Source organism: Triticum aestivum, chromosome 5D (genome assembly GCF_018294505.1).
Source record: "Triticum aestivum cultivar Chinese Spring chromosome 5D, IWGSC CS RefSeq v2.1, whole genome shotgun sequence".
NCBI classification, from domain to species: Eukaryota; Viridiplantae; Streptophyta; class Magnoliopsida; order Poales; family Poaceae; genus Triticum; species Triticum aestivum.
In genome coordinates this window covers 413943550-413968905 of record NC_057808.1, presented here as the reverse complement: position 1 = coordinate 413968905, position 25356 = coordinate 413943550, and the positions used below count along the sequence as shown (strand labels likewise).

The window sequence follows — 25356 nt, the reverse complement described above, 5'->3', positions numbered from 1 at the left end:
ACGTTGAATCTTCTTCAGATTTCCTGTCAAAGTCCTAGTGGCGATGCGAGTTGTCGCGTCCATTTGGGTGATTGGGGGAGCAGCCGCGCTGTAGCTCGTGCCGCTCCTGTCATAGATCGTGTGGCCAACAGGGAAGAAGCGCATATAAGCGCGACGTGTCGCCTTAGCTGGTTAGATATTTGTTCCGCAGAGTGCCACCGCCCATCGGTCGACTAGAACCACTGTTCATCAGCCAGTAGTGGTGGGGATGAACGTAGGTCTAGACGGAACTTAGCTGCGTCGACATGTCATCCTCGTACAGAATTCGCCATCACCGTGGAACCCAAACGCCCCAGCGCCAATCGTCGACCAGCAGCAGGAGCGAAAATATCAGGGGCATTCTGCTTCCATGGCCAGCAGCCGCGCGCCCCCTCGCCGACGTGTGCCAGTCGTATATCCCTGCTGCGTCACGCATAACTATAAATGAGTGAGCGCACTCTGGACACCACACTCGACTACCCAAAGCCTCAAGCTCACACTCCACACGTACCCCAGTGGCAGTCGCGCTCCAGCAAAAGCAATCGGCACTCCGGCAGCAAGCGATGGACACGGCCATCGACAGCTGGATCAGCTCCCCTTCCTCATCGACGTCCGGGCACGAGCACGGGGAGGTGGTGCCTGTGTGGTCGCCGGCGGCGAAGCGGCCCGCCGGGCGCACCAAGTTCAAGGAGACGCGCCACCCGGTGTACCGCGGCGTGCGGCGCCGGGGCAGCGCGGGCCGGTGGGTGTGCGAGGTGCGCGTCCCCGGCAAGCGCGGCGAGCGGCTCTGGCTCGGGACGTACGCCGCCGCCGAGTCGGCCGCGCGCGCGCACGACGCCGCCATGCTCGCGCTGCTCGGCCACTCCGCCTCCGCCGCGGCGTGCCTCAACTTCCCGGACTCCGCGTGGCTGCTCGTCATGCCCCCGTGGCTCTCCGACCTGGCCGATATCCGACGCGCGGCCATCGAGGCCGTCGCGGTTTTCCTGTGCCTGGAGGCCGCCGCCGTGGTGCCCGTCGTCGACGAGGCCACCTCCCCCGTGTACCTGCTGTCGCCCGTGGACAATGCCGACGAAGTGTTTCAGTTGCCGACTTTCTCTGCCCAGGGCAGCGACATGTTCGAGCTCGACATGTCCGGGGAAATGGACCTGGACCCGTACTACGCGGGCTTTGCGCAGGGGATGCTCCTGGAGCCGCCGCCCACGCCGGCGTACTGGGAGAACGGAGACGGCGGAGCGGCAGCCGGCCTCTGGAGCTACTGATGTCGATAACCTCGAGTGGGTTCACACTGGGGATTTTGTTATCCCGTTTGGACCAACTCAAAACTGCTTCAAGCATAATAAAATCGGAGTCATTTTACAGTGCATCCGGATAATATGGACCATCCGTCGGAGCGAATTTGATGGTCCAGATCCGATGCAATACGCTGATGTCACGTGTACTATATCAGACCCGGAGGGGCATTTTTGGAAGAAAAAATATTTCGAACTGATCAGATTTTCCCTCCCAAATATTTCAAGGGTATTCTCGGTACAAATTTCAGAGCTATTTTCAGTTCGATTTTTATCCCGTTCGGTAGGGTTTATTCCTCGCCGCCGCTAGTGTTTTATTCCTTGCCGCCGCTAGGGTAAAATGACTCTTAATCCTCGCCGGCAGGATCTAGCCGCGCGTCGCGGCCCCTCCCTCCCTCCATCCCAATTCCCTCGCGATCTCGCACTACCTTTTCAACGAAGAACACGAGAGGAGGCGCACTTCCCTCTCCGCGGCGGCCGCCGGCGAAGATTCGGCGCTATCCCACCTCCCAGTCCTCCATGCGGGTGCCTACAGCCACAAGGTTATAGGCAACATCTTTCCCACACCCCAATTGGTTGTTTGCGTCCTCTACGCCTCTCTGCCATGACCACAACTTTGATCTGGCCATACATCTCGTCCGAAGGCAACGTGGTTGGATATGGATCATGTTCTGCGGGACTAGATGAAGCTGGCCGCCGGCCTCGACGGCCAGCCCCATTCATCCAGCCCCGACTGTGAGATCTACGAATGTTCAATCATTGCATTCATACACTTATACATTTCATTCAACATGTATTCTTTCAATTTGGCTGATAGGTGAGATTTGGAGATCGATAGAGATGATAAGCTATTAATTTTGGAATGTACTATAAACAATTCATAGCTTATGTTGCTCAATATGTATGATGCTCGCTTCTTCTTGTGCAATTGCTGGACTGGGATCAACAGACTTGGCATGTGCTTTATAAGAAAAATCAGATTCACATGGGATATCCATCGTTTGAACATTGGTGTTAATTCTTATTATGATGTTTTAGCCTTGTTACGCCGAGAGTAATGATCCTCGCAAAGAGCAGAGAGAAAGGAATGAGCATTAGATTCTTCCATATGTTGCATTTCATTCTTCGTGTTTAGTTATGTCCAACATTTGTTACATGCACACATTTGACAAGGTTAGTACAAGTAGTAATCTTTCCTCTGTTTTGCAGGGCTATGACAGAACATGCTATGTGATTCCCTGAGGCAGGATGGATGTACCATGGCCACCCCACTGTGCTCCTCAAGGTGATCCCTTCAATTCAGCGCATGTCCTACCATGCCACACTATGGTCGTTGCAGCACCTGCAGAGGCCCCCTATAGTACGTGCTTTACTCTGGTTATCCTGATGCTCTCTTTTATTGGCTTTGCGGCCTACCTACGAGACATTGACTGCCGTTTTCTGGGATTGCGTGTTGATTCATGTAGTATTTTTTCTTCTGACTATGTCTCTTCTTTTTGCTTCTTCCTCCTTGTGACCTTTGATTTCCTCGCTTTTTTCCTGCGTAAATTGAAGGAAAAACATGTGAACACTCTCCGGGAGAACATATTAACACAATAAGCATGTATGGAAATGAACAATGAGATTAACATGTGCACTAACTTCGTTGCTTTTTTTGAAGCTTCTTCTTCTTCTGTATCTGACTTTGTGTCTTCTTCTGTCTCTGAGTCTTTCTCTTTTCCCTTCTTCCTCCTTGTGACCTTTGATTTCCCCTATTTTTTCCTGCATAAATTGAAGGAAAACATATGAACACTCTCCCGGAGAACACATTAACACTTTAAGCATGTATGGAAATGAACAATGAGATTAACATGTGCACTAACTTTGTTGCATTTTTAGAAGCTTCCTCTTCTTCTGTATCTGACTCCGTGTCTTCTTTGTCTCTGAGTCTTTCTCTTTTCGCTTCTTCCTCCTTGTGACCTTTGATTTCCCCGATTTTTTCCTGCTTAAATTGAAGGAAAAAATGTGAACACTCTCCCGGAGAACATATTAACTCTGTAAGCATGTATGGAAATGAACAATGAGATTAACATGTGCACTAACTTCGTTGCTTTTTTTTCCTTTCATCCGCTCGCGCCTGGATTTAATCCTCTTGTTTGATTTTTCGGTAGTTGGTCTCCCTTTTGGAATTATTTTGATTGGATTTTCCACGTCATCAGTGCAGCATTCGCGAGTAGCAGAGAAGTATGCTGGCAAAGGAACAAACGATTTCTGACCTTCATCCAAATCAGTTTTTTCTCCATCAACCAATATACTCCGGAGGAGCTCCATCACCTGTTCTGACTGTGAATCACTAGCTGCGGCTGTGAATAAAGCGTCACTAGCCATGTTGCGTAATTGATGATACTTATTCATGTGATCAGACCATACATGAGTATTCGCAGTCCTCGAGGAAGGGAACGCTGGCTTGGCATGCATTGTCCATCTTTTCTTCACAATTTTTTTTGGAAATGTGCGTACACCAAGATGATCCGGAACGCAGAATATATGTGCACATGGGTAATCCTGACTTTCCAACTTTTTACATTTACAAGCTGCAGCGTCCAGTCTTGCTCCTGTAAACAGACAAGTCACGTGATATATAAAATCCATGGGCTTAGCATCCACGCCTTGTGCATCCAACTTTTTTGCATCCAACTCCTCACTGTCCTTACCTTCCAAGTCATTGGGATCCTTAGCATTCAGGTTTTTTGCATGCAAGTCCACACCATCCTTGCCTTCCAAGTCATTGGGATCCTCAGCATCCAAGTTTTTTGCATGCAAGTCCTCAGCATCCTTACCTTCCAAGTCTGTAGGAACCTTAGTATCTGAGTCATTACCATCCTTACCTTCCAAGTCTCTAGCATCCCTGCCATATGGGACTTTGCGCAAAACTCCAAACACGACCAAACCATCACACGCTACCCGGTCTGTGACCTGCCAATTTGTTCCTTCGACAATCTGACGCTTTACCCGTGGAAACATCACAATTGTATAAATATAAGAGGCAGCAATCTTCAGAGGGTGTGCATTCAACTTAGTGAAGGGTATTGTATGTGTCGCTACTGTGTCTAATGCTGCTTCATTCTTACGCATTATGGATACACAGTGCCCAACATGCTGCAACAAATCAACAAGCTGCATCTTCCTGTTCAGGTGCACATGAAGCCTTGAGTAGAGAGATTCACTCCTCTGATTACTCATCATGCCTAGGAAATATCTACCCTTTGTGTACGCAGCAGCCCATTTGTGTCGCAGCTCGTACATCCTGTTAACCCATGACGACCTCTTGCCTGTTGGTTTTATTTTGAACCTAACCTTATAAGCCTCCCATCTTTTCTCAAACTCATCAACATCCCAACGGCGGTAAATGAATTCCCTAAATTCCTCAAGATTTTTCTTGCGGAGGTGGATCACCATATTCTCCTTGATATGGCACATGCACAAACGATGATCTATTCCGGTCCAGACCGTAGCTATTGCTTTAGCCATTGAACCATCCCCATCGGTGATTGCTGAAATGGGTGCCGTCTGGGACATTGCCTCCAAAAATACATGAAGAAGCCACTGGTATGATGCAACTGTCTTGTCTGACACTAGACCGGCCCCAAACAAAACTGTGCTACGGTGATGGTTCAGACCAACAAATGGAACAAATGGAAGCCTGTACTTGTTAGACCGATATGTACTGTCGAACACCACGACACCACCAAAGGCAACATAGTCAATCCGGGATTGTGAATTAGCCCAGAATATGTTCCTCAAATGGCCTTCGCTGTCTTTTGTGTATTTGAAAAAGAATTCTGGGTCTGCTTTTTTTTTCTGTGCAATCATATAGGTGAGCAAATATCTAGCGTCACTGCCTTCTATCTTGCGCTTCTTCTGGATTGAAACATGGTTGTATAGATCTCGATCTATAAATCCAAGCTTGTCGGGACCTCCGGCATTCTTCTCCATTACATTCATAATCTGATGTGTTCGAAGTCCACCGACAGCATACTCGATGACATCGGCCTTTTGTGCGTCAGTCATTCTACGATGAGCCAATAAGTACGGAGTTAGGTCAGCAGGGACAAACAGATGGTTATGCTTGTCCACAAAATTCTTGACGAACCAGAGGCCACTGCTATCTTGTCGCTCAACCTGAAAAAGAGCGGGACACCCACACCGAGAAAGACCCCTCGGTGTTCTTTTTCTTTCAGCCCTGTTAAAGTGCTTAAGGGCCCGCCATCCTTGTTTGCAGCACTTGTATGTCCTTCTGTATGCATTTTGTTTCGGACCCGGACCCCTGTACTTCATATCATCCTTTCTAACACCAAACCCTTTTTTCTTGCATAGCCTACGTAGAACATGTATGCTTCTTCCTCAGTCCTGAAAGTCTTCTTCACAATCTCTAAGTATTCCATACACTCATTCAGGTCTGAACCAGCCATGCCTTTATTATCAATTCCTTTACCTTGCATGTGTACATCATCCATGTCTATGCCATCCTTGCCTGCATCCTCATTATCCTTATCATCCATGCACATACCATCCATTCCTTTGGGGTCCATGGCTACGAAATCATTGTCCTTATCATCCATGCCTTTGCCTTCGCTGCCTCTATGACCCATGTCCTTGTCATCCTTGCATGTATCACCCAAGTTTTTGCCATCGTTGCCTTTATCATCCATGTCGTTATGCTGCCAGTGAAAACAGATAGTCAATGTTACGGATGGATAGCATACGCTACCGAAATTATGCACTACTCTGCTTAAATAATTGATTTAATTTTTCATATCGAATTCATGTACCTAACTCAGTCCTTCAAAAGTAAATATGCCCTAAATCCAGAAATTTGTAATTGATTGTACTAGCTCTAACTGATGATCTCCTAACTAAATCCAAAGTCCACGAGTCCTTCAAATGCCTTGATAGATCCACCCTGATAAATCAATTATCTCCAAACTCCATTCAAAATTATCTCCTAACTAAATCCAAATTATCTCCTAACTAAATCCAAATTGTCTCCTAACTAAATCCAAAATAAGTTCAAACTCCATACAAAATAATTATCTCCTAACTAAATCCAAAATATCTCGAAACTCAATTCAAAAGTATCTCCTAACTAAATCCAAAATGACTTTCTTTGAATCCAAATCTGCTGACAACTTTCTCATGCCACATAGCCCTAAGTCCTTCAATATGTCCTAGCTACATCCGACTTACACTTCCTTTCAATCGTAATCTCATCACAACTTTCTGAAAACATAAACCCTAATCCTCACATGACATATCCTAAACCCTAACCAAATCCGATCGAAATCTCGTCACAACTTTCTAAAACGATAAACCCTAAACCTCATATGACATATCCTAAACCCGAATCAAACCCGACCCCTGTTGGTGCTATATGCAGAAGGGACCAGAAAAGATATGAGATGGCTAGGCACTTACAGCGAAGATCCGACGTGAAAAAGTTGATGCACGTCGATGAGGATGATGTGGCCTCTCGGGTAGGGGAAGGTGGCGTCCGCTCGGGGAAGGAGTGGATTAGCGGCTTGTCGGAAGATCTGGCGCCGCGACCCGAGTGGGGTGACTTGCGATGGAGGGGGGAGGGGGGAGTAGGAGCAGGAGGGGTAGACACGCCGGGGGCGATCGGCGGCGATCGAGGGCGCCGGAGGCGATCGAGGGGGCCCGAGGTTAGGGCTCGAGAGGAGGAGAGAGGACGAACCGCTCGAACCGAAATTCAAAAGAGTACGCACGATGATGGGACCTCTATAATGAAGTGCTTTATTAATGCAATTAATTTAATCAAAAATTTAGGACGAGAATACCCCTGGACCTAATTGGGCCGATTAAAGGTACAAAAAAATTTAGGTCGAAAATACCCTTGGGCTCAAAAAAGGCCCAGTTATTGTTATCCGTTAGATCGCCCATATAATACACGTGCTCTGGTGTATTATAATGCACCGTAAAATTTCCCTAAAATCGGAGTTTGGAACGTCGACCCGTTTGTCAATTACTCCCCCCGTTCCTAAATATAAGTCTTTTTAGACATTTCAAATGGACTACAACATACGGATGTATGTAAACATATTTTAGAATATAGATTCGTTCATTTTGTTTCGTATATAGTCACTTGTTGAAATCTCTGAAAAGATTTATATTCGGGAACAGAGGGAGTATTTGTTTGAATCATCGATCAAACGTTTTACACGCATGCTGCAAGAACCTATAAGAAAACACAACTGAATGTCACTGTCAGTTGAAAAGTAATCGTTCCTTCATGTGTGCTCAGAGCAATTGTTACATCTATGTAATAAGAATTTCAATAATACTATATCTACGTAACACACATTCCCTTTAATTGTCTCCTCCCCTGGATTTTCATGGGTCTGGACCCCTTCTTCCCCTTATTCCAATTAAAATTTGCCAAATCAGCAGCACTACGTAAATCTTACATAGAGCTTTGCGTGGATGTAGCATTGCCCTAAGAATTTTTAGATTTTTTTTTGAGCAACAATAATAATTTTTACGTGATTAACGTAACAGATGGGATGGGCTTTTTTAGTTGGAGAAAATTGAGGTAGGAGACCCACCCAGCTGAATTCATGCAGGTGTAGGGCTGTTCCTATGCTCATCATGACGGATCAACCAGAACCAGAAATATCTTACTACAAGTATGTGTCTCTGGCTAATTCTTGCCCCATGCGGGCCATCAGCGTTGTGGCTACACTCATTAGTGGGTTTCTACTTTTCCTGGGAAAACTCACTTTTTATTTTGACACGTAGTCCCTTTTGTGCCGGATTCATTAAAAAATAGAATATAGTTGCCGGTGAATTAACGGAAACCCGGGCAAAAACTGTTACAACATGCCCATTAGAAAGGGCAACTCGGCCAACCTGGCACCAACAAGACCACACACCGTCGAGTAGGGGACACCGTCAAGGTTGCCTGCAATGTCATCGTCGTCACCACTTCTTGAGCAGGCGGTCCGATTTCACCGTTGACGACCCATCAAGACCCATGCGAACGAATAACGCACAAGGATCTCATTGGTCATAGTCAAACAATCGACCACAGACGTCGAGGACGTCTAATTTTGTTGATGCATTTCACAGAAAAAAAGTTGCAAATCTCGCACCGACCTAGTACTAAGTATAGCCAAAACAAGCAGGACTTACATTTTCACATGGGGGAGTACTAAGTATCTACTAAATAAATAAAACCAAGACTCCTCAAAATACAAAATTTTCCTATGACAGAAAGTATCAACTCCTCAGAGAAATCAAGTTGGGAATTGAGATAAAATACTTGTGTCGTCTAGAATCATATTTTAGCACTAACATCCAAAAGATTATCCCAACCACAACCATGACAAATCAGATCCCTTCTCGTCATGTGAGGTATGAAAACATTTTTGTTGCTAGAAAAGAGAGAACTTATATTTTGTGCCAAACGAGGTCAAAATAGAGACGACCTATATACAAGTTCGTAGGTGAAAGCTCCCTCATGCCCCCTTGTTCATCTAATAGGTTTAACGATCCATGGATTAAAATAATGGCCAATGAGATATAATACCTAAATTAAGTTCAACTATCCATGTTCAGCTAATAGGTTTAAAATCCTTTTTATGGTCATTTTATCTAACAAGAGTAGAAATAAATATTAAGTACATATTATTATCCAGTAAAATAGAGTAGGCCAAATCCACATGTTGCATGATTGTTATAATTTTGTTAGGGCATGTACAATGGTGCTATCTTAGGAGCGTCACATAGGATAAATGATGAGGTGGAGGAGAGAGAACTCATAAGAAAAAGCTTGTCTTCTCTTATTTAAGAGAAGACACGAGATGATCTCTTAGCATAATATGTCTCACCACATTTTTAGTAATAGCTAGCTATTGAAGATAAGGCTAAGAGATGACCCATTGTAGACATTTTTTTCTGTCATCTCTAAATACATGCAAGACTTAAGATATAAGACTATTTTATTTATCATTGTACATGCCCTTATATACACAATGGATGTGTTCCTCACTCTTCATCTTATTATTTGGGGTTTTCATATTCATTAGCAGTGGATTTAATGGATTTTTTTAAGAGGAAGTGGGTTGCCTTCTTCTTTTGACTGTCTCAATCCCTTTGGTTACCATCCTTGCCCTGAGATCTCCACTTTGTTATAGTATATTACATATGGTGATTTTTTGTGGCATTTACTCCCATATGCAGAGGCTGTAACAACAAAGTTTACTTATGAGACTAGGTGTGCTTGCTTTTAAAGACGCCGCAATACTCGATTGCTTAGGACAATTTTTTTGATATCTTTAATGGAACGTGATTTTCATTAAAATTAAACTGTATTAAGGTTTTAAAATTATCTCTAATTCTTATTTATTTTGTTCTACAGCATAACCACAATCGTAACCTGCAGAAAATATATGCAACTAACATGTGAAAACTACTGCACATGTTCGCAAGTGTAGAGAAATTTTGTATTGCACATTGAGAAGGGATACCTTGGATGTGGCACTATATATGCATGTAGACATGCAATATTCTTTATTTAAAAGGGGTGTCAAGGGGCAGCCTACTTATTTTCTATTGGAATATATTTCCTGGGCACGAAATTAATACATGTCTTCATAGAGAGATTTAGGTATGTTCCGGCGGAAATGGTACAATTATGTTTGTCATGAGGTTATATATATATGTCCAATAATCTTTACGATCACCCCCAAGCACAAGGTAATATTCAAGTTCTTTATCTTTTAAATGGGGCTAAGTATTCTTTAGTCTAATATTTGCGCAAAATCTATGTGGATTAAGTTCCACCATCAACATTATGTTGGTTATCGCATTTTTATATAACCAACAGTTGATCCTCAAAACGATATCTTACCATGGCCAGACATAAGATGCACTTCCATTACTTCCTACAATAAATTTATACCTAACATGTGTTATTCCAGTTCAAAACTCAAGCATGGAGTCATGGAAGAAGCATACCATGAGCGATCGAGGAGACTGGAGGGGGCAAGACAAAGGTTCAGTCATGCATAGATGTGTAACATGTGAACAGATTTTCGATTCTCATGGTGAAAGGATCGATATAGTTGACTAGAGGGGGGGGGGGTGAATAGGCAACTAACAATGTTTAGCTTTTCTTTACCAATTTAAACTTTGCCTCAAAGTAGGTTGTCTAGATATGCAACTAGGTGAGCAACCTATATGATGCAACAAGAACAAGCACACACGCAAGCAAGGGATACAACACAAATAAGCTTGCACAAGTAAAGGCACGAGATAACCAAGAGTGGAGCCGGTGAAGACGAGGATGTGTTACCGAAGTTCCTTCCTTTTGAGGGGAAGTACGTCTCCGTTGGAGCGCTGTGGAGGCACAATGCTCCCCAAGAAACCACTAGGGCCACCGTATTCTCCTCACGCCCGCACACAATGCGAGATGCATGATTCCACTATTGGTGCCCTTGGAGCCGGCGACCGGACCTTTACAAACAAGGTTGGGGCAATCTCCACAACTTAATTGGAGGCTCCCAACGACACCACGAAGCTTCACCACAATGGAATATGGCTTCGCGGTGACCTCAACTGTCTAGGGTGCTCAAACACCCAAGAGTAACAAGATCCGCAAGGGATTAGTGGGGGGAATCAAATTTCTCTTGGTGGAAGTGTAGATCCCGGCCTTCTCAACCAATCCCTAAAGAATCAAAAATTTGATTGGCTAGGGAGAGAGATCGGGCGAAAATGGAGGTTGGAGCAACAATGGAGCTTGGGGATGGAAGAGGTGGTCAACTCGGAGAAGAAGACTCCCCTTTTATAGTAGAAGAACAAATCCAACCATTATCCACCAACTCAGCCTGCGAAGCACGGTACTACCGCACCGGAGACGCGGTACTACCGCTGGGGCACACGGTACTACCGCCCATGCAGCAGAAACCAAAACGGCCTGATGCGATGAAGCAGAGGGCGGTAGAACCGCTGGCGCGGTACTACCGCTCCCCCTTGCGGTACTACCGCAAGGAAGGGATAGTCCAGATTTGGGAAGGCACGGACATATAAAAATATATCCGTGGCAACTTCCGGTGAGTTGGGATCTATGCAAAAATCCGACACGGTAGTACCGCAAGCCTGGAGCGGTACTACCGTGTAGGGCGCGGATGTAAAAAATTACATCCGCCCCTACTTTCGCTTGTGTTGCCGCGCCTGCCCAGAGCTCGCGGTACTACCGCATCTGAGACGCGGTACTCCGTGTAGGGCGCGGATGTAAAAAATTACATCCGCCCCTACAACCGTTCGAGCCGCTGGGCCTGCCCTGGGGCCACGGCACTACCGCTCCCAATGAGCAGTACTACCGTCGGCACTTGCGGTACTACCGCAAGAGTCTGTGGTACTACCGCAAGGGCCTGCGGTACTGCCGCTCCAAAGAGCAGTACTACCGCATGCCCCAGTTCAGCAACACTTAGGAGTCCTTCATTTCACAGAGAAACGGAAAAATAGAGGATGCTCCAAAGAGCCAAAGGAAGGTGGTGCAAAGGGAATAGACGTGTACGCCCACACCTTTTCAACGCGGACCCCCTCTTCATAGTACGGCTTTCCTACGACTCAAATCCACCGAAAAGAAACGTAGAGAAACGCCGTCTTCAAAAGTCTTCGAGGGGCATCAAATCGTCTTGTGCCTAGTCATGAAATGTATGAAATGCTCAATGCACACGATTAGTCCGCAAAAGCATTGTCATCAATCACCAAAACAACTAAGGGACAAATATGCCCTTACAATCTCCCCCTTTTTGGTGGATTGATGACAATACGGGATTTGCACAAAAGGAGATAACATAGAACATGGGCAAACCCCACATCTCTAAATATAGACGGGCTCCCCCTAGATGTGTGCTATCTAGAGAAGTGCTTTGGACTGCACGGCACACATACTAGGATCAACACTCCCCCTATATTTTATAGACAAGGCATATCTTGCAACAATAAAGCTAACACTAAGCAAGATAATAACCAAGAGCATAAAGTAAAGAGCACAAGATAGCAAAGGCTCAATAAGGTACGCTAGAGTGCATATGTCTTACACCATATGATAGAAAGGTCTCTCAAGCACAAACCAAACCAAAGCAAAAGTTCAACGGAACGAAAGCGAAGCGACAAGACGAAACACGACACATGACTCGCAAATCCTACACTCTCTCCCCCTTTGGCATCGAGACACCAAAAAGGCAGAGAGGACACCTACGACACAAGTGGTGGCTCAAGCTAAAGTGATCACTCGTCATGCTCCTCGTCGGTCTCAGCAGCGGGGATGGGCTCCTCCTCAGAATCAGTCCACTTGTAGCCCTGTTTTGCCATCCATGCAGCCTCTGGAGTGATGTGCTTCTCGGATCCGCTGGAAATGTCCTCTCCAAAAGTCCTCAAGATCCTCTTGTCGCAGCGGCGACTCTCCTTGGAGGCAACGTGAGTCCTGTACTGCCCCTTTGCTTGCATGCAGAACAAGGCCTTCATCTTGGCGTTCAGCTTCTTAGCCCATGAGGGCTCAGTAGAGGGAGGAGCATACCCAGAAGAGTTGTCCTCATCCGCTTCCTCCTCCTCAAACTCATCCTCATCCACATCCATTCTAGCAGCCTCTGCCTCAGCACGAGTAGTGGTGTTAGCCAACTGGGGCTTGATGCGGAGCTTGATTGGGTCGTGACGGATCCAGTCAGGGGCAACAAACTCTTCACGTGGGTAGAGCTTCTCCCAGGTCTTCGTGATCAAGAGAAACAAGGTAAGGTCCATAGATGGGTACCTTACGGTTGAACACCGCAAACCGAAGCTCGCACCACATGATGTGAGAGACGTCTAGTGGTTGAGTCTGAGAGAGACGTGCCTCCTCACAGATGAGCGTCATATCCACCAGATAGGCATGCACTTTGTCCTTGTCCCCAATGCGTGGAAAGAGTGAGTTGTGGAAGATCCAGTGCATGATGTCAAGGAATGGACTCAGCACCCATGTCTTCTTGTCATTGGCAAGCTTCTTCTCAACAAGGTACTGCTGAAGCTTGTTCTTGCTAGCTGACCCTGGGTTGGCATGAGGGCGAACACCAACAGGCGTGTTGAGCCCCTCATCGGGCACCCGGAGCAAATCCATGAAGTCCTTCTAGTTAGCAGTCATCTGTTGTCCATTGGTCATCCAGGTCATGTTCCGTTCCTCATCAGTATGAAAGTGGATCGAAGCAAAGAACTAGGCCACAATCTCAGGATCGAAGTCCAGGTGGAAAGAGATCACGTCCTCAATGCCAAACTGCTCCACCAGGTCCAGAGCCTCACCAAAGTATGCACAGTGCTTATCCTCCCTCATGTGATTCATGTCAATCCAGTGCACGTCCACATATATGTTCTGCTTGGCCTTGATCACATCCAGATAAATGAGATTCTGCTGCTTGGTCCAGAACAGATCATTCCCTCTGAAGTTGGCACGAGGATTCACATAGGGGTTGATCCTCCTTCGAGTGACAAACTCAGCAAGTGGTATCTCATCCATGCCCATGGAGGGCTCCTTGTTCTTGGTGGCGGTGGTCTTGGTCCTGCATTGGGGGGCATTGGAGCCCTCTGGGGCTTCATCTTGGTTGTGCAAATGCTTGGAGCCCGTGTCACGGCTGGGATTGGAATGGCGTGCTTGGGCACCGGAGCCACGACCTATGACAACACAAAAACACGCAAGAGAAGCGAGAAGGATCAATGCAAAGACCACAACAAAACAGGTGAAACAAGTAGACCTAGCAATGGGTAATTGCTACTTGAGAGATTTGATACCCACGGTAGTACCGCATGTAGGTGCGGAACTAAAATTTTAGTGCCGCTCCTAGTCATGGTAGTACCGCGCCAGGATGGCACGGTAGTACCATGCCTTGGAGCAGAAGTAAAAGTTTAGTGCCGCGCCCCGCGCGGTAGTACTGCCCCTGAGGAGCGGTAGTACCGCACGGGTGGTGCGGTAGTATAGCACGGGGACAGATCCAAACCACAAATGGATCTGAGCACAACCATGACAACGGAGCGGTACTATGGTTGATCAAATCTACCAAGGAGAAACATACCAAGTACCATTTCTATGCATTACTACTCTTCTACATCCTACTCTTGCAAAGATTTGGCCTAAAATCTCAAGAACAACATGCATCTCCCCAAAAACCTAGAAACGAAAGAACGAACCAAAGAGAGAGGGATTTGGGGAGAAACCTTGTTCCATGGCAAGAGGATGTGGTGGGGAATGATCCCACCGGACGGAATGCGAGGAGAGCGGCCGGAGACGGAGATCCGGCGAGGTTCTCCGGCGCCGTTCTTGTGCAGGAGAGAGAGAGACGGCGTGGGGAAAAGGAGTTGAATGGGTATGGGGGAGTTGGAACTCCCCCTGCCCTCTCTTAACCCCCAAGTGCTCGCGCCTGCGCGGTAGTACCATGGGTCATCGCGGTAGTACCGCCCGGGCGGAAGTACCGCTCCTACAGCGGCAGTAAAAAATTACTGCCATGCTGGGTGCGGTAGTACCGTGGCATGCCGCGGTAGTACCGTGGCCTCAAGAAAATGCAAGTTTCAAAAACAGAGAAGAACAAGGGCCTTTGCAATGCAACCTTCGAGCGAACGGACACACCAAGGAGCTAACCCACAAGACAACACACGCAAGCTCGGCACGAAGAACGGGAGGCAAGAGACAACAAGGACTAAACACGCAACACAACCTCTCCAAAGAGAGGGCGGTGGCCGGAGCCACCTATGTTTGACTCAATTGGTATGGCACCGCGAAGAATTATCCTTGGGCCCATGACCAAAACTCGTCTTTGAAGCACAAGTACCATCAACAATGGCTAATGTGAAAGAGTTGATCAATTTATGCATAATGGGGGGAGGGAGAGTTCATTGAGAGAACAACACTCCCCCTATGTCCATGCCTACACCTAAACAAGATAACAAGTTGAGGATGGTGGGGTGTGCAAGGGTTCAGGCAACATTGCTCGAATCAATGATATTTAGCTCATGCCTTAACTCGCGAAATCTTGCTTCATCCAAGGGCTTTGTGAAAATATCTGTAAGGTTATCATGTGTGTTGACATAGTTGAGCTCGATCTCCGCTCGCCTAATGTGATCCCAGATGAAGTGATACCGAATCTCAATATGCTTCTTCTTGAAGTGTTGAACCGGGTTGAGAGAAATCTTGATGGCACTTTCATTGTCACGCCAAAGAGGCACTTTGTCACAAATGACACCGTAATCCTTTAAAGTTTGCCTCATCCATAGAAGTTGTGCACAACAACTACCGACAGCCACATACTCCGCTTCGGTGGACGATAGAGACACACAACTTTGCTTCTTGGAAGACCAACTCACCAAAGAGCAACCAAGAAATTGGCACCCTCCGGAAGTGGACTTCCTATCCACTTTGTCTCCCGCCCAATCGGAGTCCGAATAGCCCACAAGGTTGAAGTTAGATCCTCTTGGATACCATGAGCCAAAGTTTGGGGTATGAGACAAATATCGAAAGATTCACTTGACCGCCACAAAGTGGCTTTCCTTAGGCGCGGCTTGAAACCGTGCACAAATTCCCACACTCAACATGATATCCAGTCTAGATGCACAAAGGTAAAGCAAGGAGACAATCATGGAGCGATATACCTTTTGATCCACCGCTTTACCATTGGGATCTATGTCAAGTTGGCATTTGACGGGCATTGGAGTGGAAGCTGGCTTGACCTCACTTAGCTTGAATCTCTTGAGCATGTCTTGAGTGTATTTGGCTTTGTTGATGAAGGTTCCTTCTCTTCGTTGCTTGACCTCGAACCCAAGAAAGAACTTCAGCTCTCCCATCATGGACATCTTGAACTTGGAGGTCATGAGTGCAGCAAATTCCTCATTGAAAGCTTTTTTAGGGGAACCAAAGATAATATCATCAACATATAGTTGGCACACAAACAACTCCCCTTTGACCTTCTTAGTAAAAAGAGTGGGGTCTATTTTCCCAATTTCAAAACCGCGATCTTGCAACAACTCGGTAAGGTGGTCATACCACGCACGTGGGGCTTGATACGTCTCCAACGTATCTATAATTTCTGAAGTCTTCATGCTATTATATTATCAACCTTGGATGTTTTATATGCATTTATATGCTATTTTATATGATTTTTGGGACTAACCTATTAACCTAGAGCCCAGTGCCAGTTTCCGTTTTCTCCTTGTTTTAGAGTATCGCAGAAAGGGAAAACCAAACGGAGTCCAATTGACCTGAAACTTGACGGAGCTTATTTTTGGACCAGAAGAAGGCCACGGAGTCAAAGAGTTGGGCCAGAAGAGTCCCGGGCTTCCCACGAGGGTGGGGGGCGCGCCCACCCCCCTTGGGCGCGCCTCCCTGCCTCGTGGACAGCCCGGAGACCCCCCCTGACTTGTTCTCGACGCCAACTCCTCTCATATATACCCAAACTTCCAGAAAGAAACCTAGATCGGAAGTTCCGCCGCCACAAGCCTCTGTAGCCACGAGAAATCAATCTAGGCCCTCTCCGGCACCCTTACGGAGGGGGCCATCATCACCGGTGGCCATGGAGGAGGATCCCGGAGAGGCCATCATCACCATGAAGGCCAAGGACCAGAGGGAGACTGTCGGTGTCAAAACCGGTGGATCTCGGGTAGGGGGTCCTGAACTGTGCGTCTAGGATCGATGGTAACAGGAGACGGGGGACACGATGTTTACCCAGGTTCGGGCCCTCTCTATGGAGGTAATACCCTACTTCCTGCTTGATTGATCTTGATGAATATGAGTATTACAAGAGTTGATCGACCACGAGATCGTAATGGCTAAACCCTAGAAGTCTAGCCTATGTGAATATGGTAATGAGTATATGTGATCTCCTTTCCGGACTAACCCCTACGGTTTATATAGACATCGGGGGAATCTAGGGTTTACATGGAGTCGGTTACATAAGAAGGAATCTTCAAGGTTGGTCGCCAAGCTTGCCCTCCACGCCAAGTAGAGTCCAATCCGGACACGGTGCAGTCTTCGGCCTTCATGTCTTCACAGCCCATCAGTCCGGCCCATGGATAACAGGCCGGACGCCCAAGGACCCCTTAATCCAGGACTCCCTCAGTAGCCCCTGAACCTGGCTTCAATGACGAGGAGTCCGGCGCGCAGATTGTCTCCGGCATTGCAAGGCGGGTTCTCCATTTTCCGAACTCCAAGATAGTCTTCGGATGCGACGACAGTATCCGGACCTGCCATGTACCACACACAATCGCAGAGAGAATATATATTTCACACGAGCTCTATCCGCTGACAGCTTTTAAGTAACATGACGCCACACCCGCCTGGTCCTTTTTTCAAACCGTTGGCCAGCCCACCGTCCCACGTCTTGAGATGCAGTTCTATTGGCACGTCTTGTCAAAGCGGAGATCGTGTCCCCTTATTGCGGGATTTCCATTAATACAAGCGCGGGTAATCCAACTGCGCCGTTTACACTACCCATTGGGAACAGGCGGATTTTATGACCAACGGGGGGGGGCTGATATTCATAGCCTTTATAAGGGGACAAGGATTCGTGCTTTTCACCCACGCCCCCTCCTTCTCCGTCCTTCCGTCCTCGAGCTCCAGTGCAGAAGCTCCTATCTTCCCCTATTTCCAAAAAGCATTTAGCCATGTCTAGATCCGGAGCAGGAGGCAAGTGGATGACGTCCTCCGTGAAGCCGGAAGATATCAAGGAGCTCCGAGAGGCCGGATACCTGGACGAGGGAATCGTTCACCGACTCCCTGCCAAGGGGCAGGTCGTGCCTACACCCAAACCTCAAGAGAGGGTGGTGTTCCTTGCGCATTTTGTCCACGGGTTAGGATTCCCTCTCCACCCATTTGTTCGTGGACTGATGTTTTACTATGGACTGGACTTCCATGACCTCGCCCCCAACTTCGTCCTTAATATCTCCGCATTCATAGTTGTGTGCTAAGCCTTTCTCCGCATCCCACCCCACTTTGGCCTATGGCTGAAGACTTTTAATGTAAAGCCAAAGGTGGTGCGCGGCCAACAAGCCGAGTGCGGAGGTGCCATGGTGGGCAGGATGCCCAATATCACCTGGCTCGAAGGCTCCTTTGTGGATACGGTGAAGGGATGGCAATCGGGGTGGTTCTATATCACCGAGCCGCGCGATACCAACTGGGCGGCGGCTCCCGAATTCTGATCCGGAGTCCCGATGCGGCTTACTTCCTGGCAAGAGAAAGGCCTGACCTGGGGATCTTTGGAAGAGATCACGGCGCTCCAAACGTGCCTCCAGAATATGATAACCCGGAAGATCAAGCTCGTCGATGTGATCCAGGTCATGCTTGTACGCCGGATCCTTCCATGTCAGCACCGGACCTACTATTTGTGGGAGTTCGATTCGGCCAAGCACCAGACGCTGCTAAGGCTTTTCGGCACGACACACGAAGATATCTGGAAAGTGCTCTTAAAGGCCAGCGAGACACCGCCACCCTCGACCAAAGATCGCGGGCTCAACTTAAAGCGTCAGGCCAATTCGGTAAGCCGTCAAGGTATAGTCTTTAAGGACATACTTCGAGGAAGGATACTAAGCTTTCTTATCAATTTCTTTTTCAGGCCTGGGCCGATCTAGCGGGACGGATTAATAGTCCGGCTCCGCTGCCCGAAGATGAAGAAACCCTGCTCCTTACGGAGATGCTCTTTCCGGCGCCTTATGACGTGCCGGAAAAGAAGGTCAAAACCACGGCCAAGGGGACCAGGAGTGGCCTTCACCGAAGGAGCACCTTGGTCATCTCGTCTGACGATGAGACAGAACCCTCAGCCGCCGACGATGGTGACGAGGAGGAAAGTGACTCCCCCCTGCGGGAGGAAGGAAGAAAAGGGAGGCCTCCACGAGTTTGGAGGCGGAGGCGCCCAAGAGGGGGAGAGGTTCCCTCGCGGTTAACTCCGCGTGGGACGTCGATAGCAGTCCGGAGCGACCTCGCCGATCCAAGCCTCGGGCCGCTTCGTAAGTACCAGGATCTGCAAACGTCTGGCCTTCCTGGTTTGTAATATTGACATATTTTAAACTTTGTCGCTACAGTCCGGCACGCGATGAGTCCCCGTGATCCTCGACAGAGGATTCGCTGGCCACGGAGGAGATGGCTAGCATGTCTCCGCCACCTGCTCATTCCGTTTCACCCAAGGGCGATGACGAGGTGGCGTCCAAAAAGACTTACCCAGGCCGGGGGGAGATTCCGGAGATCATCGGGGTGACGTCCCAGGATGACTCCTCGGCCGCCAGACACATGGGGGAAAGTTCCCCCAGGGACTGGTGATGGGGCCCGAGTTCCCTTCGGGCCTCAGCCGGATACCACTCCGGAGATTTACATGGCTCCGGGGTCCAGCGATCGGCATTCCCCCCAAGGAGGTAACGTGCCTGCTCCACCGGTGACCTCTGTCCATCCAGAGGCACCGGATAATCTGCTGGAGGCGCTACGAGGCGCCTCTATCGTGGATGAGCATCGTGTCCTTATGGACACGGTGATAGAGAAGGTTTGGTTCGCCAAAAGTGGACTGACCGAAGCCTGCACTAGCCTTCTAACAGGCTTTGAGGTAAGTAATGTGATTGTAGAAAAAATATTCTAGCATAGACAATAGCCCCTGATGCTCTGTTTGGTATTCGGGAGGAAAAGCCAAACAGAGGATCAAGAATGAATATCGCAGGAGCCAAACATGGGTTGTCTATGTTAATAAGCAGGTATCGCTGCAGGCTGTCACTGCTCATGCCGCGGAGGTCTCCGGACTGAAGCAGAAACTGGAGCGGGCCGTGGAGGAGCTCAGCCTCGTGAAGAAGCAGCTGGAGGATAGCCGAGGTATGCAGTAACCTGTTGGTATATTTCGAAAAAATGAGATAATCCGACCGGACTGAAGTGTCATAAACTTTATTAGGGGCCACGACCGAGGTGGCAACCCTTAAGAAGTTGTTAGCCGAGGCCGAGGACAAAGCGGCCAAGGAACGCGCTTCGCGCGAGAAGCACGAGGCCCGGGTTGGCGAGGCGCAGCAACAGCTCCAGGGCACAATAGAGAAATTTGAGTCCTTGGAGCGCGATTGTAAGGCGCAAGAGTCCGAGTTGGCGAAGGCTCGCCAGAGCGCCCAGGACGCACGAGCCGAGGTCCAAAGCGCCCTCCGGGAACTTCAGGTGGCCGAGAAGATTACGTCGGGTAAGTTCTTCACCTATGCAGAGCAAGTATGTAGAAGAAACGTCCTTGTACTTATCCTGAATGTGGGTTTTTCTAGGGGCGTTTACAGATCTGCCGAATAGTGTGTCGGATGCGGCCGAGCATTATAGAGCCGAAGAGGGGATGTCTACAGAGAAGCTGTTCTGGGCCCAATATCTGGGATCCGAACATCCGGTGCCCTTCAAGCGACCAGCTAAAGCAGTTAGTCGAGCTGCATAGGTTGGCAGAGCTAGCCATGAAGGACTTGACAGTCCGGCTGTGGCCCTCCGATCCTGTACCTAGCAGCTACTTCGGACTTGTGCAGCGGCTTGTGAGTGCCTGTTTGCGGCTCGAAGCCGTGAAGCGGTCGGTCTGTATTGAAGGTGCGCGTATGGCCTTTGCCCGCGTCAAGACGCATTGGGCAAAGCTGGATGCCAAGAAGCTGATGACCGAGGGACCGCCGGAGGGCAAGGAGCATCGTCAACCCGAGCACTATTTTGAAGGTGTCCTGGAGGGGTCCCGCCTTGTGGCGGAGCAATGTTTGAAGGATATCATATTCCCATGAGAACATGTGTATTAACTTGCCATGTGATATGGAATGATGATGTTATGCAATATAATATTTGTTTATTTTAAACTTTCCCCTCCTGTGCGGCCGTTTATGAAATATGAGGGGACCAGTCGTCGGCTTCTGCCCCCTCGTATATAGTACGGGGGTGTTCGGGATAAATCTAAACACTCTTCACTCCACATTCTGGTCCTTGAAGGAGGCGTTTACCGCAACGAACAAGGCAATCAGACCATGCGGCCTTTACCGCCCTCACTTAGCCATAGGAGTTTGATAATTGAGAAAATCGGCGAAGCCCTTGGTATTCGGAAGACCGAACTGGGGGCGCTATAGACGCCTAATCGGAAGAACCGATTCTTCGCAAGAAGCGGAAAAAATCTCCAACGATTTAGAACCTCTCGAACAGCTAACCAGCTCTCGCCACATCATGACAGTCAGTTTTCGGCTTTCTCTACTGAGGCGCTCATCCGGAAGAACCGGGACACAATCGCATTAGTTCTCCCTTTACTACCCTAGCCGATACAACATAATGTAAGGTAGTAAGCACAGGAGCCGGGCAACCCAACTATTGACCAAAGACATGATTCAGAGCCGATGCATATAATGCTATAAGTTCGGGGTGCCGAACTATACTGTAAAAGTGTTCGGACTTTATTGCCGTAAGGCGGGGCATAATGGAGCCCCTGGCGTGGTAATACGTACCGTTGTGTACGTGTGCAAAGAGTGAGAAATACAAAGGTGAGGAAACAGGAAATTTAAATAACAAGCTGACGCCACCGTGTATTCACCATTGTGATGTTACTAGTACATCGAGGCGTACTTTGCACAAGTAATGCGATAAGCAAGTAAGGCTATTTGACATGTCGAAACCAAGGGCGAGCTACCTGCGGGTATGAAAAGCAGGTATGGCAATCGTTCAGTAGAGACCACCTAGGGATTCCCTCGTGAGCCAGAGCTCCTTGCCTCCTTGGTGTGTTCTGCAAGCGGGTTGTCCGTATAAACCTCGAAAAGAGAAGAAAACCCATAAAAAAGAAAAAGTAAAAGCGTGCGGATCCCAGGGTCGGTCGAGCCGTACAGTGGATCGCGAACGAGTTATGCCTCCGTCAATTCCCGTGGGGTTTTGAGTGCGTGGTTTATGTACGCGCGGTATTAGTGCCGTTGCCTCGTCGGGGCTGGGACGGAGGTCAAATTGTTAGTTCAGCTCTTGACGAGCCGAGCTGTCCTGCTGCAGTGTGGTCCGGACCCTCTTAATGTTGTCCAGGGGCTCGGCAGCCGGGTTAGAATGCTTCTTGAGAAGGCCGCTCTGTACTTCTGCTGCTAGGGCGGCAGTGTGCTCCTCTGTATAGAGGGAGCGTTCCGTATTTCCATTTATTGTAATGGTGCCGCGTGGACCAGGCATCTTGAGTTTGAGATAAGCGTAATGTGGCACCGCGTTGAATCTAGCGAATGCGGTTCGTCCGAGCAAGGCGTGATAGCTGCTCCGGAATGGGGCGATATCGAAGATTAGTTCTTCGCTTCGGAAGTTATCCGGTGAACCGAATACTACCTCCAACGTTATTGAGCCCGTACGACGGGCCTCTACGCCTGGTATGACTCCCTTAAAGGTAGTCTTCATGGGCTTGACCCGTAAGGGGTCGATGCTCATTTTACGTGCTGTATCCTGATAGAGCAGGTTGAGGCTGCTACCGCCGTCCATTAGGACTCGTGTCAGGTGAAATCCGTCGATGATTGGGTCCAGGACCAGTGCGGCTGAACCACCATGGCGGATGCTGGTTGGATGATCTCGGCGGTCAAAGGTGATCGGAAATGATGACCACGGATTGAATTTCGGGGCGACTGGCTCTAATGCATAGACGTCCCTAAGTGCATGCTTGCGTTCCCTTTTGGGGATGTGTGTAGCGTATATCATGTTCACCGTTTTGAATTGAGGGGGAAATTTCTTTTGTCCTCTGGTGTTTGGCTGCCGGGGCCCTTCGTCATCGTCCTCGCTCTGTGATTCCACTTCCTTGTTTCTACTGTTTGCCTTGCTGGCTTGTTTAAAGACCCGGCAATCTCTGTTAGTATGGTTGGCCGGTTTGTCTGTGGTGCCATGTATCTGGCAAGGACGATCGAGTATGCGGTCCAAGCTGGATGGTCCTCCGCTGCTCCTTTTATAGGGCTTCTTTCGCTGGCCGGACTTGGAGCCACTGAATCCGGTGTGAACTGTAGTGTCATCGGTGGGGCGGTCTGATGTTCGGCCCGAGTTGCCGCTTTATCCCGACTGCGGGGTGGCCGTTCGGCCGCCCTGTCTCGACCACGTGGTGGTCGTTCCGCATTAGGTGAGGGAGATATGTGCTCCGGCGCCTCCTCGTCGAATTGAGGTAGCAGTCTGCGTTTCGAGTAGCTCTTGGCTGGGTGCTTGAGGCCGTATTCCTCGGTTGTCAGGACATCAGTCCATCTGTCGATGAGCAGGTCTTGTTCAGCTTGAAGTTGCTGCTGTTTCTTTTTCAGGCTCCTTGCAGTGGCTATGAGCTGAAGCTTAAAGCGCTCCTGCTCGAGAGGATCCTCAGGCACGATGAAGTCTTCATTGCCAAGGCTTGTCTCCTCCTCGGAGGGTGGACGGTAACTATCGTCCTCCGAGTCGTCTTCTATGGCTTGTGCGTCAGGGTTGTCTTGCCTGCTGTCATGTTCCTGTTCGGATGTAGCCCGACAGGGTCTTCATTGTTTTCGGCGTCGCCCGGAGTACTATTTTCTCCGGTGCCAGTGTTGCCGTCCTTTGAGCGACGGGGCTTAGAGCGGTGTTTGGGCCGCCGGCGCTTGAAATGCGTCTCAGAGGTTTCATTCGCATCTGGCTCTTCTTTGTCGTCGCCAGATCCTTTAGGTGTATCAACCATGTACACGTCGTACGAAGAGGTAGCCGTCCAACGTCCAGTGAATGGCGGGTCTTGGCCTTGCTCCTTGTCGGCATCGTCGTCCATACCGTCGATGTCTTCGGAGCCATAGTCAAGCACGTCGGTTAAGTCATCGACGGTGGCTATGAAGTGGGTGGAGGGTGGGAAGCAAAATTCCTCATCATCCGTCTCCAGCTCGAAACGGACATAATTCGGCTGTGAGTCCTTCTCCAAGGACAAATTCTTTAAAGATTTTAGCACGTCACCCAAAGGCGAGTGCTGGAAAACGTCAGCGGCGCTGAACTCAAAGATCGATAACCGATCTAGCTCGGTGTCCGCGGGCGTACATAGTCCGTAACTTATGACCAGAGACAAGTCTGAAGTTCCGTTAAAGCGAATATTGCAGGGCGTTGAGTCCATGTGCGGCTCCAACGCCGCAGACTTTGCAGCCTCGAATGGCGCAATCTGCTTCAGCTCTAAGGCTGTTGCAGCCGCAGGAACCATCTCCTGGGTGTGATCCGATGACATATTTAAGTCACGTTCATCGGGATGAGGGGGAGCGATCGCCGCGGGCACAAATCCCTCGAAGATCAAGTCTCCACGGACATCCGCGACGTAGTTCAAGCTTTCGAATCCGACCTGATGGCCAGGGGCGTAGTTGTCGATCTGCTCCAGATGGCCAAGCGAGTTGGCCCGCAGTACGAAGCCGCCGAATATGAAGATCTGTCCAGGGAGGAAGGTTCCTCCTTGGACAGCGTCATTATTGACGATTGAAGGGGCCATCGAACCTTTTGTCGACGGCACAGTGGAACTCTCAATGAAAGCACCAATGTCGGTGTCAAAACCGGCGGATCTCGGGTAGGGGGTCCCGAACTGTGCGTCTAGGATCGATGGTAACAGGAGACGGGGGACACGATGTTTACCCAGGTTCGGGCCCTCTCTATGGAGGTAATACCCTACTTCCTACTTGATTGATCTTGATGAGTATTACAAGAGTTGATCTACCACGAGATCATAATGGCTAAACCCTAGAAGTCTAGCCTATGTGAATATGGTAATGAGTATATGTTATCTCCTTTCCGGACTAACCCCTCCGGTTTATATAGACACCGGGGGAATCTAGGGTTTACATGGAGTCGGTTACATAAGAAGGAATCTTCAAGGTTGGTCGCCAAGCTTGCCCTCCACGCCAAGTAGAGTCCAATCCGGACACGGTGCAGTCTTCGGCCTGCATGTCTTCACAACCCATCAGTCCGGCCCATGGATAACAGGCCGGACGCCCGAGGACCCCTTAATCCAGGACTCCCTCAGAGACCCTCTCCCCATCCAGGGGGGAGGCCATCGAGGAGGAAGCACAAGAGGGAGAATCTCTCCTCCTCTCTCTTGGTGGCACCGGAGTGCCA

General features: G+C 48.8%; 1 protein-coding gene across 1 annotated transcript; it reads left to right on the top strand.

Moving 5' to 3' along the window:
* Window positions 1–352: 352 nt before the first annotated feature.
* On the top strand, window positions 353–1551 carry LOC123125208 (dehydration-responsive element-binding protein 1H). Its single transcript, XM_044545737.1, has one exon. It carries the CDS (start codon window positions 582–584, stop codon window positions 1275–1277), a length of 696 nt encoding a protein of 231 aa, XP_044401672.1. The 5' UTR covers window positions 353–581; the 3' UTR covers window positions 1278–1551.
* Window positions 1552–25356: the final 23805 nt, after the last annotated feature.